The sequence below is a fragment of the Bombina bombina genome, chromosome 1, assembly GCF_027579735.1.
Source record: "Bombina bombina isolate aBomBom1 chromosome 1, aBomBom1.pri, whole genome shotgun sequence".
Classification (NCBI taxonomy): Eukaryota; Metazoa; Chordata; class Amphibia; order Anura; family Bombinatoridae; genus Bombina; species Bombina bombina.
This window is the reverse complement of record NC_069499.1, coordinates 475,393,975-475,411,140: the sequence shown is the minus strand read 5'-3', so window position 1 is coordinate 475,411,140 and position 17,166 is coordinate 475,393,975. Positions and strand designations below refer to the sequence as shown.

Genomic DNA, 17,166 nt, shown 5'->3' with positions numbered 1-17,166 from the left:
CTAAACATACAAACAGGTGATACTGATTCTGCTTTGAAGAACAGAGTAAGTTTTCAATCAAACAAAAATGACCGCTTAGTATAAGTGCAAAGTATAAATGTAAAATATTCATTCTAAAATGAAAATGACCGCTGTTAAAAGGATGTGTATATAAAATGATAAAAATGGAAATATTGAGAAAAATATATGTTAGAATTATAACAAATCTAAAAAATATGCCTTCAATATTTCCCAGAAAAACTCAGGATTATAACCTCTGTTAAGGACCAACAAGTTAAAGAAGGACAAGAACTTGTCTTCCACTGTGAAGTCAACACAGAAGGAGCCAAAGCAAAATGGTACAAGAATGATGAAGCAATATTTGACAGTCCAAAATATGTCATGGTTCAGAAAGATTTAGTTTATACACTAAGAATTAGAGATGCACAAATGGAAGACCAAGCCACTTATTCAGTGTCACTGACCAACCACAGAGGAGAAAATGTCAAGTCTTCCGGCTCTTTAACTGTTCAAGGTGAGTAGTATATTTATTGTTAACTTCATTTCTTATATTAACAAAAGGACAACTTAAAAAATAATATTGATTTTTGTATTGCAGAGGAGGATTTGAGAATTGTTGAACCTATTGAAGACATTGAAACTATGGAAAAGAAGTCTGTTACTTTCTGCTGCAAAGTCAATCGTCCAAATGCAACCGTTATGTGGATGAAAAATGGCCAGGAAGTTGTTTTGGACAGAAGAATTTTATACAAAGTTGACAAATACAAGCATTCTCTTATTATCAAGGACTGCGGATTTGTAGATGAGGGCGAGTACACTGTCATTGCTGGACAAGACAAAGCAGTTGCTGAGCTTATAATCACAGAGGCTCCAACAGATTTTGTTCAGCACCTCCAGGACCAGACAGTTGTTGAATTTGAAGATGCTGTTTTCACATGCCAACTTTCCAAGGAGAAAGCAAATGTGAGATGGTACCGCAATGGCAGAGAAATCAGAGACAACAAAAAGTAAGCATTTGAATTTTTATTTCCAAGCAATTTCTGTTTACCCTTGATATTGGTTTCATCAGTGTGGTTTTGATGTTAACCAAAGTATTTTTTCTGTATTTTATTAAGATATCAGTTTGAAAAAGATGGAAGCCTCCACCGACTTATTATTAAAGATTGCAGACCTGAAGATGAATGTGAATATTCTTGTGGAGTTGATGAGAGGAAATCCAGAGCAAGGCTATTTGTAGAAGGTAAATTAAATTCTCAACTGAATTCTGGTAAAACACATTGCTTGTCTTTTACTAAAAAATAATGTGCGCTTGTTTTGTTTCAGAAATTCCTATTGAAATCATAAGGCCACCACTTGATGCATTTGAAGCTCCAGGTTCTGATGTAATATTTGAGGCTGAGCTAAACAAAGACAGAGTCGAAGTCAAATGGCTAAGAAATAACATGATCATTGTTCAAGGGGACAAACATCAAATGATGAGCGAAGGAAAAGTTCATAGACTGCAAGTTTGTGAAATTAGACCCAGAGATCAGGGTGAATACAGATTTATCGCCAAGGATAAAGAAGCCAGAGCAAAACTTGAATTAGCAGGTAATTTATGTCCACCTAAATTGCTATATTAATTTATTTTACAGTATTTGCAACCTTTCTGGTGTTTTTATCTGTAGCAGATATAATAGTGATAGTAATATTAAACAGATCATAAAAGTTGTTTTAAGTTATGTTGAATGTTCAAAATGATTACTACATTATAATCAATACTCATATGTTGTAACATACGTGAATGTTTTTAATAATTTTTCCCCTAAAATATTTGTGAAATGAATATCAAATCTATTTTTTATTTTTTTTAAATATTGAATGTTGATAATGTACTATTTATTTGCAACTATCTTCAACAGCTGTACCAAAGATCAAGACGGCTGATCAAAACATTGTAATAGATGCTGGAAAGCCACTAACAATGTCTGTGCCATATGATGCCTACCCAAAAGCAGAAGCTGAATGGCGAAGGGAAGATGAAACACTGCCTGATACGTATATTGATACAACAGCAACTTCCACTAGCTTCCGTATCCCTGAAACTAAGAAATCTGATAAGGGACAATACAAGATAATTCTTCAAAATAAACATGGAAAGGCAGAGGCATTTATCAACCTAGACGTCATTGGTATGCTTTTTAACTCTACATCTTTCTGAAATTAATAAAGTTGTACTTATTTTATGATTTAATACTAATATACAACAAATTAATTTTAGATGTCCCTGGGCCAGTTAGAAATCTAGAAGTTATTGACACATATGATGGTGAAGTGAGCCTTGCTTGGGAAGAGCCAGAAACTGATGGTGGTAGTAAAATCACTGGCTATGTTGTTGAAAGGAGAGACATCAAGCGCAAGACTTGGGTTTTGGTCACAGACCATGCAGACAGTTGTGAATATACAGTCACTGGACTACAGAAGGGAGGTGTAGAATACCTCTTCCGTGTAAGCGCAAAGAACAGAGTGGGTGCTGGTGAACCAGTAGAAACTGACAAACCTGTTGAAGCAAAGAGCAAATTTGGTAAGTTTAGAATACACTCTATTATATTTAATGTCTTTACTACCTGTGTTAGTTTTTAATTAGCAATCTAATTTGATTTTGGTTCCATTATTTACAGATGTGCCTGGTCCTCCTCTCAATGTGGAAGTTTGTAATGTAAATCGTTTTGGAGCTTCCCTTACATGGGAAACCCCAGAATATGATGGAGGTTCTGAAATAACAGCATACATTATTGAATTGCGTGACAGAGCATCTATTAAATGGGATACAGCAATGATAACCAGACCAGATGAGCTGGGAACTACTCTGAATGATGTTGTGGAGAACAAAGAATACATTTTCAGAGTGAGAGCAGAAAACCAGGCTGGAATTGGTAAACCAAGTGCTGCTACTCCTGCTGTTAAGATTAGGGATCCAATTGGTAAGCAGACACACATGTAATTGATAAATTTACCTTGATCTTTTGATTTAATCAATCTACATTAAATTTGACTAAAACATTTTTATATTCTAGAAAAACCAAGTCCTCCTATCAACCTTGCTCATTCTGATCAAACAAAGTCATCTGTTCAGCTTACATGGGAGCCTCCACTGAACGATGGTGGAAGTCCAGTGTTAGGCTATATTATTGAGCGATGTGAAGAAGGAGCAGATAAATGGATTCGCTGTAATATGAGGCTTGCACCTGATCTTACATTCAAGGTATAATAATATTAAAATAAAAGTACAACGGTTTTAAAATATTTTTTTTAATATGAATCTTTGTTTGCATGGGTAGGTATAGTATTCACAGGTACCAATAAAATAAATGCAAACCACATAAAATGTACTAGAAGAACCAAGAACAGAGTATAATATCTACACAGTAACAATTGTAAATAATCTTAGAATTGCTGTGCTCAGCACGGACATGACATCAAACTATCAGCTTCATGAATAAAAAAGCAATGCATTTGCATATCTATTGCATTATTATTATTTTATTAAGTAAAGCATTTATCTTATTATTTTATTTCTAGGTGACAGGTTTGAAGTCTGGAGCCAGCTATTTTTATAGAGTATCAGCAGAGAATGCTGCTGGCGTATCTGATCCAACTGAAAGCCTTGGCCCTCTTACTGCAGATGATCCTCATTGTAAGAAACCAAATATAGTTTAATTTCTTTCTTTCTTTCTCTCTTTCTTTCTTTCTTTCACTCTTTCTTTCATTATAATTCACTATATCAATGTATTTAATTAGCTCGACCAACCATGGATGTGAGGGCATTTAAAGATGGACTGGAGGTTATTGTTCCTGAACCCCTGAAAATCCATGTACCCATCACTGGATATCCAATACCAACTGCTACATGGTCTGTGAATGGCAATATTTTAGAATCCAATGATCGTGTCAAAATAGAAACCACTTTGACATTTGCAGAACTTGTTATTTCTCCAAGTGAGCGTCCAGACAAAGGCATTTATTTGCTGGAGCTTGAAAATACTGTTTCATCTGTGTCAGGAGAAATTAATGTCAGTGTGATTGGTAAGCACATGTAGACCTACTTGTTATGACACATTTATTGTAAGGAATGTACATTAAATAATAAGAGCTGACATATTTATGTTATATTTTTCGTAGCTCGTCCAAGTGCTCCAAGGGAACTGAAGGTTGGAGACCTTACAAGAAGCACTGCAAATCTCTCATGGGAAGCACCAGAAAATGATGGTGGTAGTCCATTGACAGGGTATCTCATTGAGAAACGTGAAGTCAATCGCAAAACATGGGCCAAGGTTTGTATTATATTTTTTGAAAATAGCTTTTCCTGTAAACAATTAACAAGTTTTTTTGTGACTCTTGAACATTGTCTGTAGATTTATAGTCTTAATATGTTTTGTAGGTCATGGAAAATGTAATTGATCAGGAGTTCACAGCATCTGACCTTATTCAAGGTAGAGAATACCTCTTTAGGGTTTCAGCATGCAACAAATGTGGACCAGGAGAACCAGCATATATTGACGAACCTGTGAACATGTCTGCACCAGCAAGTATGTTAAAAAAGTTTCTGGGAATTTTTGATATGCTTTGAAACTTTTCTTTATATGAAATCTAGTGAAATCTCCAGAACTTAGACATCTTTATATTTTATTGTTCTATTTTTTTCAGCTGTTCCTGATCCTCCTGAGAATGTTAAATGGAGAGATCCAACATCCAAAGATATTTTCCTCACATGGGAACCACCTAAATATGATGGCGGCTCCCGAATTAAAGGATACATTGTAGAGAAATGTCAGCGTGGTACAGACAAATGGGAAATTTGTGGTGATGCTGTTATAGAAACAAAGTAAGTCTGGCTTGAGACAAGAACATTTGCTTTAAAAATAAAATTATATATATATATATAATATTTATTAAAGTTGTTGTTTTTTTTTCTAAACATGCGTATTTTGTTCTAATCAACAGACTTCAGGTGACCAACCTTTCTGAAGGTCAGTGGTATTCATATCGAGTAAAGGCCCTAAACAGGATGGGTGCCAGTAAACCAAGCAGAGCAACTGATGATATTCTGGCTACAGATCCCAAAGGTATTTGTTTCACCTGTTTGTTTAAACAATGCTAATAGTTTATATACATTTATATATAACAATTGTATTAACTGTTCTTTATTAATTTTTTTATCAGAGGCCCCTGAAATTTTCTTGGATGTTAAGTTGCTTGCTGGTTTAACTGTGAAAGCTGGAACTAAAATTGAATTACCAGCTACAGTTGCTGGAAAACCTGACCCTAAAATTACTTGGACCAAAGCTGATGCTCTTCTAAGGACAGATAACAGAATAGCCATTGAATCCAAACCTGGACATTCTATTGTAACAATCACAGACAGCACAAGAAGTGACTCTGGAACCTACATTATTGAAGCAGTAAATACATCTGGTCGTGCAAATGCAGTTGTTGAAGTTAATGTCTTAGGTATGTAAACTTTTTCATTTTTGTTTTTATAACAAAAAATACTTAAAATTGTAATGTACAATTAAATAAACATGTTTTCTTTCAGATAAACCTGGACCCCCAGCTGCATTTGACATTTCAGAGATTACCAATGAATCTTGTGTTCTCACATGGAACCCCCCCAGGGATGATGGTGGCTCTAAAATTACTAATTACATTTTAGAACAGAGAGCTGGAGACAGTGAACTTTGGTATAAACTTTCATCTACTATTAAGGAAACAAATTTCAAAGCTACAAAATTAACTCCTCTTAAAGAATATATCTTCAGAGTCAGTGCTGAAAATATGTATGGCATTGGAGAGCCAGTTCAGTCAACCCAAATGATTGCTAAATACTCATTTGGTAAGAAACATGTTGATGAAATGCAAGTAATACATTTTATAAGGAAATGTAAGGTTGTTTGTTCTTGTAGCCCAGCTGTTAATACTATTCTGTACTCTGTAACCATTTACAGACCCACCTGGCCCACCAACTCGTCTTGAACCTTCTGATATTACTAAGGACTCATTGACTTTGTCATGGAATGAGCCAGATGAAGATGGTGGAAGTCCTATTACAGGATATTGGGTTGAAAGACAAGATCCTGAAACTGGAAAATGGATTAGATGCAACAAGACTCCTGTAAAAGATCCTACATACAGGTATTTAATACTATATACAGTTGTATGGGAAACATCATCTCCAAGTTTAACACTGTAACTGCAAGTGTAGCATTCTCAACATTTTATTTATATGTCAGGTTTGCTTGATATTAATCTAAATGTGTATATCTTCTCTTAAACAGAGTTAAAGGCCTTACCAACAAAAAGAAATATCAGTTCCGTGTTCTGGCAGAAAATCTTGCTGGACCAGGAAAACCAAGCAAAGCTACAGAACCTATCTTAGTGAAGGATCCTATTGGTACTTGCATTTTTTCCCCTGTATATTCATATTTTTTTATATTCAACATTCTATGGAACATAAAGTAATATATGTATTTTTTGTTTGTTTGTTTTCCATAGATCCACCATGGCCTCCTGCCAAACCAACTGTTAAAGATGTTGCAAAGACATCTGCATTCTTGCAGTGGCTTAAACCAGAGCATGATGGAGGAGCCAAGATTGAGTCATATGTTATCGAGCTGTTAAAGACCGGAACAGATGAATGGGTTAGAGTTGCTGAAGGAATTCCAACCACAGAGCACTTTTTGAAAGGTCTTATGGAAAAACAGGAATACTCTTTCCGAATCCGTGCTGTTAACAAGGCTGGAGAAAGTGAGCCTAGTGAACCAAGTGACCCAGTACTATGCAAGGAAAGACTGAGTAAGTTGATATTCACTTAAATTAATGTTTCTTCATAAATACGCAATACATAAACTAGCATTTTAATATTATTGTTGAATTACTTTTAAAGTTATACCTTATAAAATATAATACAAATGAGCATGGTGTCCTGGGTTTATGTGTATGGATGAGTAAACCTAAAGCCATAAGAACACAGTTAGATGCACAGTAGAGACTATGGAAATTATGGTGATGTATTTGTAAGTCCCTTGTAACAGCAGTAAGACACTGTAATGTCTTAATGCTGCTTTTCTTCAATTAAGAAAAGGGTATTGAATAAATGGTAAGGTAAAGTCATATATATATATATATATATATATATATATATATATATATACTGTATTAAAAATACTGAATATTCTTAGGACTAACATTATGTGATACAATATTAATGAAGATTGAATTTTACAGATCCACCTTCACCACCACGCTGGCTGGAAGTCATTAACATAACTAAGAATACAGCAGATCTTAAATGGACAGCACCAGAGAGAGATGGTGGCTCCCCAATTACCAACTATATTGTTGAAAAGAGAGATGTTCGTCGTAAAGGCTGGCAAACAGTAGATACCACAGTAAAGGACACCAAGTGCACAGTTACTCCATTGTCTGAAGGCTCATTGTATGTGTTCCGTGTTGCTGCTGAAAATGCAGTAGGACAAAGCGACTACTGTGAGCTTGAAGACTCTGTATTGGCCAAAGATACATTTAGTAAGTTATTTATATGTAGCATATCTATTCTAATCTACATATCTCATCTGTCTGTCTATCTGTAAATTTACATACACAAATATATTTATACAGGCATAAGTATGAATTTATATTTTGAATGTTGTATTAAAATTATTAGTTGAATACATGTTAGTAATTCTGTGTAATGATTTAAAATTGTCTGAAAATGTTGTTTCTATATTATGTAGTACAAACTGCTTTGGAAACTTTGGAAATATGTTAGCATGGGGTGCATTTTCTAGCCTGTGGAAAAAATATTTGATTTTTTTGTTCAAATTTCAGCATTATCAAAGTTTATGAGAATTTGATCAATTTGGGAATTTGATCAATTTGGGAATTTCATCAATGGGATTAGAACATATCTCATCATATCCTATCACATTAAGATTGCACCATTAATATATTTTTTATTTTTTCAGCTACCCCTGGACCACCTTATGCACTTATAGTGACTGATGTAACAAAGAGACATGTTGAATTAAAATGGGAAGCCCCTAAGAATGATGGTGGACGACCTATTCAAAGGTAAAATTGTTAAAAGAAAACTGTAAAAAAATGTAGGATTACATTTTTTACTGGCTCATATGTTTCTGCTGCTATCGCTCATAGGCTAACACACATCTAGTTATATGGTAGTTGGTTGAACTTTTTATATACAATGATTCAAATTGGTTTATTGCTTTACAGATATGTTATTGAAAAGAAAGAAAAGCTTGGCACACGTTGGGTGAAAGCTGGAAGAACAACTGGACCTGACTGTCATTTTAAAGTAACTGATGTTATTGAGGGTACAGAAGTACAATTCCAGGTTCGTGCAGAAAATGAAGCTGGTGTTGGTCATCCAAGTGAGCCTACAGATTTACTGGCAATTGAAGATCCAACAAGTAAGCAATAATCCAATTTCTAATTGATAAATAACCATACTGTACAAAGATAACTTCTGCCTTATGACTGGATACATTTCCATTGTTTCTTAGGTCCTCCATCACCTCCTCTTGAGTTGCATGTCACAGATGCCAGCAGAAACCATATCTCTATTGCTTGGAAACCTCCAGAGAGAAATGGTGGCAGTCCAATTATTGGATACCATGTTGAAGCATGCCCAGCTGGCACTGAAAAATGGATGAGGATCAATTCTCGTCCAATTAAAGAGCTGAAGTACAACACAGACGAAGGCATTATTCCTGAAAAGGAGTATATATTGAGAGTTAGGGCTGTAAATGCCATTGGTGCTAGCGATCCATCTGAAATTTCAGAGAATGTATTTGCAAAAGATCCTGACTGTAAGTTTATAATCCTTATTTTTTTCATTTGCATAATTGTTTTGTTTTTGTATTAAAAGCGGTGTGTTTTTCTCTATTAAGATAATTATTTATTTTAAATGTTTTTTTGACTTATGTTTTTTAGGTAATCCAACTATTGATCTTAAAACTCAAGATATTACTGTTGTGGAAGGTGAAAAACTTACTATACCAGTTCCCTTCAGAGCAGTCCCAGCACCCACTATAAGCTGGCATAAGGATGGAAAAGAACTGAAGATAGCTGACAGAGTAACACAAAAGAGTGACTATATCTCTGCAACACTAGATATTTCTAATACTATCCGTGGAGATGCTGGTGTTTATACTATTACACTGGAAAATAAAATTGGTTCAACAACTGGCTCAATTAATGTTAAAGTAATAGGTAATGATTAAACAGCATTTGCTTTCTTAAGTATCTTTTCATTTTGAATATGTATTATGCACCAACATGTTTTTGTAACTAATTAATCTTTAAATTTGTGTTTTTACCTAAATATTAAAGGGTTACCTGGCCAATGCAAGGACATTAAAGCTAGTGATGTTACTAAGAATACATGTAAAGTTTCATGGGAACCTCCTGAATATGATGGTGGAACTCCGATATTGCACTATGTCCTTGAACGCAGGGAAGCTGGTAGAAGAACGTACACACCTGTAATGTCTGGGGAAAACAAACTAACATGGCAAGTTAAAGATCTTATACCAAATGGAGAATACTATTTCAGAGTAAAGGCTGTGAATAAAATTGGTGGTGGAGAATACCTTGAGCTGAGAAATCCAGTCATTGCTGAAGATGCTAAGCGTAAGTTTGCTGATTTATAACTGATCAATTGATTACATAAATATACTGGATTTTTTTTTCATATGCTAATTGTTTTTCAATTGTTATTATATAGAGCGTCCGGATCCACCTGTTGACCTTGATACTAGTAATCCAACCTCAAAATCAATCACACTGACATGGAAACCTCCTCAATATGATGGAGGCTGCAAAATTATGGGCTATATCATTGAGAAGATTGTCAAAGGTGGTGAAAAGTGGGAAAGATGTAATGATTCTCTTCTACCTGTACTATCCTACACTGTAAAAGGACTGGAAGAAGGAAAGGAATATCAATACCGTGTTCGTGCAGAAAATGCTGCTGGAATCAGTGAACCCTCTCGTGTAACTCCAGGAATAAAAGCAGTAGATCCTATGGGTAAATATATAATAATATTGGTCAAAAGACTGCAGAATAATGGAAACAATGTTTAATGTTTTACTTTTTTCAAATAGATCCACCAAAGGTATTCCTCTCAGGCAGTTTGCAGTCTGGCCTTGATGTGAGACAAGGAGAAGAGATTCATTTGGAAGCCCACATAACTGGATCACCTTATCCAACAATTACATGGCTTAAAGATGAGGAAGTAATTAAACCAGAGGAGATCAAAAAGAGGGTAACAAAAGTGGTTCCTAGGAGAAAGAAGGAAGCAGTTGATGATGAGCCATTCCAACTTGCCCTGCAAGAACGTCTGACTGTAGATAACAGTAGACAAGGAGAATCTGGACTGTATGTTAGAGATTCAGTTAGACCTGATCATGGCATATTTACCATTAAGGTTGAAAATGATCATGGTGTAGCCAAAGCTACATGTGAAGTAAATGTATTAGGTATGTCTTCAACATTTGTTATAATTTCATTTTAATAAGATATATCATGTTAAATATTATAAATACAATAGAACTGGTATCTTCTATCTATAGTATATTATATTGTATTAATTTATTTTGTTGCATATTTTAGATACACCAGGTCCTCCAGTGAATTTAACATTTGAAGAAGTCAGGAAAAACTCTGTTATTTGCAAATGGGATGCTCCTTTGGATGATGGTGGTAGTGAAATCCTAAACTACATTTTGGAAAAGAAAGATAATTCCAAGGCTGAGATTGGTTGGGTTGTTGTGACATCTACATTAAGACACCTTAAATATCAAGTTCCCAAACTTATTGAGGATAAAGAATACATATTCCGTGTTACAGCTGAAAATAAATTTGGTCCTGGACCACCATGCATTTCTCAGCCTTGTGTTGCTAAAGATCCATTTAGTAAGTGTAATTAATGTTTTTGCAATTTAAGGCATTTTATTAATTATTAAGAAAACAAGAATTACACATATTTTATTGCACTTTTCAGCCCCTCCAGAGGCACCAGACAAGCCAGAAGTTGAAGATGTTACTAGCAACAGCATGTTAGTTAAGTGGAAAGAGCCCAAAGATAATGGAAGTCCAATTTTAGGATACTGGATTGAAAAGCGGGAAATTAATAGCACCCATTGGGCTCGGGTCAACCGAAACCTTCTCAATGTCCTTGAAGTTAGAGCTGATGGACTTTTGGAAGGCCTCACTTATATTTTTAGAGTGGCCGCAGAAAATGCAGGAGGTGTTGGCAAATATAGTGTGCCATCTGATCCAAAGACTGCACAAGATCCAATCTGTAAGTTCTTAAACAATATATATTAGATATATTTGCTATATAAAACACATTTGTTTGACACAAAATAATGAGTGATTAGTTCCAGAGATGAACTATGTAAGTAACATTTGTTTGATCAATTACATTTTTAGTGCCGCCTGGGCCACCAATTCCAAGAGTCATTGATACAAGTTCCTCTGCAATTGAAATGGAATGGGATCCACCTGTTTATAATGGTGGTGGTGAAATTACTGGTTATTATGTTGATAAGCAGCTGATGGGCTCAAATGAATGGTCTCGGTGCACAGAGAAACCAATTAAGATTCGCAAATACACAGTCAAGGGAATCAGAGAAGGAGCGGATTACAAGATTCGAGTCAGTGCTGTCAATGCTGCCGGTGAAGGACCTCCTGGTGTAACAGAACCTATCACAGTTTTAGAACCCCAAGGTAACCTCTCACATTTCCATTTTAAAATGGTTGCATGTGTAGTTATTCTGTTAACAAAGGTAAATCAGAATTTGTTAATATCGGATAATCTGTTTATTAATTTCTTTCAGAACCACCAATTATTGAACTGGATCTTTCTGTAAAAGATGGTATCCAGATTCTAGCTGGACAGATTCTAAAGATCCCTGCTACTGTCTATGGACGCCCTGCACCTAAGATAGAATGGTCCATTGAAGAAAGAGAACTGAATAAAGAGAAAGCTGAAATTGTAAACATTGGCAATAGTTCTGAATTAACAATTGTAAATGCAGACAGAAAAGATCACGGACGGTATATAATCACTGCCAGTAATGAAAGTGGAACAAAATCTGCAGCAACTAGAGTAGAAATCTTTGGTAAGTAAAAATATCGTATTGTTCTTACATGAATAATTTTTCTATAAACACAAAACTACTTATTTCTAATGTTAAAATATATTACAGATGTTCCTGGTCCAGTTCTTGACTTGAAACCAGTTGTTGTGAATAGAAAGATGGCTCTTCTTAATTGGTCTGATCCTGCGGATGATGGTGGAAGTGACATTACTGGCTTCATTATAGAACGAAAAGATGCCAAAATGCACATTTGGAGACAACCAATAGACACAGAGAGATCTAAATGTGATATTGTTGGCCTTCTTGAGGGTCAAGAATATATGTTCCGTGTTATTGCTAAAAATAAATATGGCTGTGGGCCACCTGTTGAACTGGGACCAATTCTTGCAGTTGACCCATTAGGTAAAGTATTCATAAGATTTTGATTAAATATAAATAATAATACCAATTGTATTTTAATTTCCAGATGTTTTATACAAGGAGTTTTTTTCTGTGTTTTAAAAATATAGGGAATTTATTCTCTAATGTTGTATTAAAAGACAAAATTAAACAGCAATTCATGTTATTATTTTGCTCAATATACTTTTCAGTCATAAATTGGAATCACATTGATATATTTTCCATCTTAATTTGTTCTTTGGAAAGATAATTAAAAAGTAAAGTATACATTTTAAAGGCTAAAAAAATATATGCTGTTTTATACTAGCATGAACTGCATATTTTGAGCAAAACAAAATATATTACAAAGGCTTTTTTAATTGCTTAATATTTATTATTTTAGCACCTCCTGGATCGCCTGAGAGATTCACTTACACAGAGAGAACTAAGTCTACAATTACACTAGATTGGAAGCCTCCTCGCAATGATGGTGGCAGTCCTATTACAGGATATATCCTTGAAAAGAGACGACATGACATGACTGAGTTTGAAAGATGTAACAAGAGACTCTGCCCTGACACATCTTTTATAGTAGATAACCTTGCTGAATTGCACATGTATGAATTCCGTGCCAAAGCTGTCAATGAAATTGGTGAAAGTGAGCCTTCACTTCCTCTAAATGTGGTCATTCAAGATGATGAAGGTACATATTTTCAATATGAAATAGTCTGTTGTAAACATGGCTAGAATATTATTTAAGGATCATATTTTTAACAAACATTTATTTTATTTTATAGTTCCTCCTACTGTCACTCTTCGTTTGGCTGTTAGAGGTGACACAATAAAGGTTAAAGCGGGGGAGCCAGTGAATATACCTGCTGATGTGACAGGTCTTCCAATGCCAAAGATAGAATGGTCCAAAAATGATGTGGTAGTTGACAAATCAACACCAACCTTCAAAATGGACAAGCAAGAACTCTCAAGAAGTGAGGCAAAAACAGAAGTAAGCATTCCCAATGCACAGAGGAGTGATAAGGGTACCTACACAGTAACAGCATCTAACCGTCTTGGATCAGCATATCGCATTGTTAATGTAGAAGTATTTGGTAAGTCAATGTAAATGCAAATTTAAAAAAATTGATTTCTCTTTTTTCTCTTAAAGTAATCTAATAATTTATTATGATTTTTTATTAGATCGTCCTTCACCACCAAGAAATCTTACAGTTACTGATATAAAAGCAGAATCATGCTACTTGATTTGGGATGCACCTCTTGATAATGGCGGAAGTGAAATTAATAACTATATAATTGATAAACGAGACGCCAGCAAAAAGAAGTCTGAATGGGAGGAAGTTTCCAACATTGTAGTTGACAGAAGATATGGGGTAAGCGGATCTATCATCTTTGACAAAATTTTAAGGCTGAATATTTGACATTATTCACCTATTGCATTTGTACAAAAATTGTGCTTTGTCCCATGTTTCCGAGGAAGGTTAAAAAGCAAAATTTGTAACCTATTTTTTTTTTTTTTAAATGCCGCAAAATTGCATAAACCAGCTATTTGAATTGCAGCATTTACAATTGATAGAATTTGCTTTTTGGATTCCTAGAGTTTTTTCGACAAGCACAATTTTTAGTCAAAGGCAAAAGGTGTTTACTGTTCTTTTAATATAATGTATCAAATGAAAGAAAAAGTTGTAGACTTGTTCTTGGCAAATGAAAGTCTAATTTATTGTATAAAAAGTATATACATATATTCCAAACTAAAGGTCATACCAAAAAGATCTGATGCATTTCCTGTGCCAACAGGCACACTTTCTCAGATATAAGATAATAAGTGTGAAAATTAATTTTAAAACACCCAACATATATAATAAGAAAGTTTACACACAAACACATTTATTTATTTAGTACATATTAATGTCAAATGCAAATAAGTAAAATTAACCTATAGCATACATTATATTACTAAACACCCTTGCATTCAATATTTTACAACAAGTAAAATGTTTTACACAGTTATTTTTCCCATTCATTATTACAGGTATGGAAACTTACAACTGATGGTGAATATCAATTCAGAGTTAGAGCAGTTAATAAATATGGTATTAGTGATGACTGCCTTTCTGACAAAGTAGTAATAAGGGATCCATATGGCCTACCTGGTCAACCCAAAAAGCCTAAGGTTTCTGACTGCACCCGATCATCAATGTTAGTGTCCTGGGAGCCCCCATTGGACAATGGTGGATCTCCAATCACTGGATATTGGCTTGAGAAAAGAGAAGTTGGTGGAGTTTACTGGGGAAGAGTAAACAGAGCTCCAGTTACTAAACCTGCTGTGAAAGGACTAGAGTTTAATGTGCTGCGCTTAATTGAAGGTGTGGAATACCAATTTAGAGTTATGGCTATTAATGCAGCTGGAGTTGGCCCACCAAGTGAACCATCAGATCCTGCTTTGGCTGTAGATCCAATCTGTAAGTATCAGTCATGTTTTATTACAGCCATGTTTTTTATTTGTTTTCCCAAAACAGTTTCTATTAACATAAAAATATATATATATTTTATCTATGACTGTATTGGGGTATCAATCTCACATAAAGTCCTCATATATTAAGTGGTACTTATAAAGTTATATACTGGATTCTTATTGTTATTTGTGTGAGCTTAGTTTAAGACTACTGCACAAAATAAATTTGCTACTTGTAATCCAAAATAGCATATAAGTACTAAATGTGTTGTGCACATTGTAAATCAATTTTGCTCTTTCCACAGTTGCACCAGGAGCTCCATCATGCCCGGAGGTTAAAGACAAAACTAAGTCAAGTGTATCTCTTGCATGGAAGCGACCAGAAAAAGATGGAGGCAGCCCAATTAAAGGGTATATTGTTGAAATGCAGGAAGAAGGCAGTTCTGACTGGAAGAAAGTCAATGAGCCTGATAAACTCTTCCCTACTTGTGAATGTGTGGTTCCTGATTTGAAGGAACTCAAGAAATACAAATTCAGAATTAAGGCAGTTAATGCTGCTGGTGAATCTGAACCCAGTCTTGCCACTGGTGAAATACCTGTCAAAGAAATTCAAGGTAAGATATATATATATATATATATATATATATATATATATATATATATATATATATATATATATATATACTGTATATACACTGTATATACACACACACAGTATATATAAGATATTGTTTAGTAGACATTCTGAATGAATTCATTATATATGACTTTTAATTCTGTTACTTATCTACAGAGGAGCCAGATATCTCAATTGATCTGAGAGCTCAAGACTTCTTGAACTGTCGTGCTGGTTCTTTGATTAGAATAGCAGCTGTCATTAGTGGACGTCCTGTCCCAAAAACATCTTGGGAATTTGAAGGAGCAGCAAAGAAAGAGATAAAGGTAATAAACTGAATCTTTAACTAAAAGCAGGATTGGATTATTCATGAAATTATGTGTATTTATAATGTATTCTCATTTCAGGATCAAGTTCATAATATTCCAGAAGATTCAAAGGTACTTTCAAAATGTATTCACCCTTTTTAAATATGTGTGTTTTATATATCTCAGCACAACTAACAACACATTTTTTGTAGGTGGAATCAACAGACACAACTTCAGTGATTATTATTCCTATATGCAATAGAGGCCACAGTGGAAGATACAGTATAACCGCAAAGAATAAAGCAGGACAGAAAACTGTAAATGTTAGAGTAAATGTATTAGGTAAATCAATCAGCTTTTCTAAAGTATTTTAATGCTTACTAAGAACAAAAAGAGCTTCTTACAAAATGATTTTCTTTTGTAGATGCACCAGGACCACCTAAAGATCTTAAAGTAACTGATGTAACAAGGTCTACAGCCAAACTTTCATGGAAAGCACCAGACAATGATGGCGGAGACAGAATTAAGAACTACATTGTGGAAAAGAGAACAGTTGAAGGGAAATCGTGGGTAAAGGTGACAAATGATTGTGCGGGCACTTCCTTTACAGTACCTGATCTTATTGATGGGCAAGAATACTTTTTCAGAGTAAGTGCAGAAAACCGATTTGGAGTTGGACCTCCTATTGCAACCATTCAAAGGACAAAAGCAAGAGACCCCATACGTAAGTTTTGGCAAAATGATTAATAACATTTGAAATGTAAGATATTGTTACAAAGCTGTAATTTTAAATTATTTTGTTGCATATTTTAGATCCACCAGAACCACCAACCAGACTCAAAGTTGGACTTGTAACTAAGAATTCTGTGGCACTGACATGGAAACCACCAAAGAATGATGGAGGGGCACCTGTGACTCATTACATAATTGAACGCTTAGTCTGGGATCCTAGTGGGGAAGGAAAAGAGGCTTGGAAGCAATGTAATAAGCGTGATGTTGAAGAAACAAGTTTCACTGTTGAAGATCTTAAAGAAGGTGGAGAATATGAATTCCGTGTAAGAGCTGTAAATGAAGCAGGACCCAGCAAACCATCTACTACTGTTGGACCTGTGATTGTAAAAGACCAGACATGTAAGTACTAATAACACATTTAATGGCAAACAATATTATTTGCTGTTTACTTTATTATACATACTGAATAGTTCAATAAAATCAATATGTATTTGAATTAG

At 34.6% G+C, this 17,166-nt stretch overlaps 1 protein-coding gene across 1 annotated transcript in view; it reads left to right on the top strand.

Moving 5' to 3' along the window:
- The window catches only part of TTN (titin), a 274,184-nt gene that overhangs the window by 185,570 nt on the left and 71,448 nt on the right, over nucleotides 1–17,166 (top strand). Inside the window, 42 exon segments of the mRNA XM_053712845.1 lie at nucleotides 236–514; nucleotides 599–1,007; nucleotides 1,116–1,240; nucleotides 1,324–1,590; nucleotides 1,902–2,171; nucleotides 2,261–2,563; nucleotides 2,661–2,963; nucleotides 3,057–3,244; nucleotides 3,562–3,676; nucleotides 3,781–4,065; nucleotides 4,162–4,313; nucleotides 4,421–4,568; nucleotides 4,687–4,864; nucleotides 4,984–5,105; nucleotides 5,203–5,490; nucleotides 5,576–5,872; nucleotides 5,985–6,171; nucleotides 6,315–6,430; nucleotides 6,532–6,831; nucleotides 7,264–7,563; nucleotides 8,004–8,109; nucleotides 8,272–8,468; nucleotides 8,562–8,867; nucleotides 8,992–9,270; nucleotides 9,391–9,690; nucleotides 9,785–10,087; nucleotides 10,165–10,539; nucleotides 10,673–10,975; nucleotides 11,064–11,363; nucleotides 11,495–11,791; nucleotides 11,902–12,186; nucleotides 12,274–12,567; nucleotides 12,947–13,246; nucleotides 13,341–13,649; nucleotides 13,738–13,928; nucleotides 14,588–15,017; nucleotides 15,316–15,624; nucleotides 15,804–15,952; nucleotides 16,034–16,066; nucleotides 16,147–16,276; nucleotides 16,359–16,658; nucleotides 16,748–17,065. Coding sequence (XP_053568820.1) covers nucleotides 236–514; nucleotides 599–1,007; nucleotides 1,116–1,240; nucleotides 1,324–1,590; nucleotides 1,902–2,171; nucleotides 2,261–2,563; nucleotides 2,661–2,963; nucleotides 3,057–3,244; nucleotides 3,562–3,676; nucleotides 3,781–4,065; nucleotides 4,162–4,313; nucleotides 4,421–4,568; nucleotides 4,687–4,864; nucleotides 4,984–5,105; nucleotides 5,203–5,490; nucleotides 5,576–5,872; nucleotides 5,985–6,171; nucleotides 6,315–6,430; nucleotides 6,532–6,831; nucleotides 7,264–7,563; nucleotides 8,004–8,109; nucleotides 8,272–8,468; nucleotides 8,562–8,867; nucleotides 8,992–9,270; nucleotides 9,391–9,690; nucleotides 9,785–10,087; nucleotides 10,165–10,539; nucleotides 10,673–10,975; nucleotides 11,064–11,363; nucleotides 11,495–11,791; nucleotides 11,902–12,186; nucleotides 12,274–12,567; nucleotides 12,947–13,246; nucleotides 13,341–13,649; nucleotides 13,738–13,928; nucleotides 14,588–15,017; nucleotides 15,316–15,624; nucleotides 15,804–15,952; nucleotides 16,034–16,066; nucleotides 16,147–16,276; nucleotides 16,359–16,658; nucleotides 16,748–17,065 — 10,446 coding nt within the window.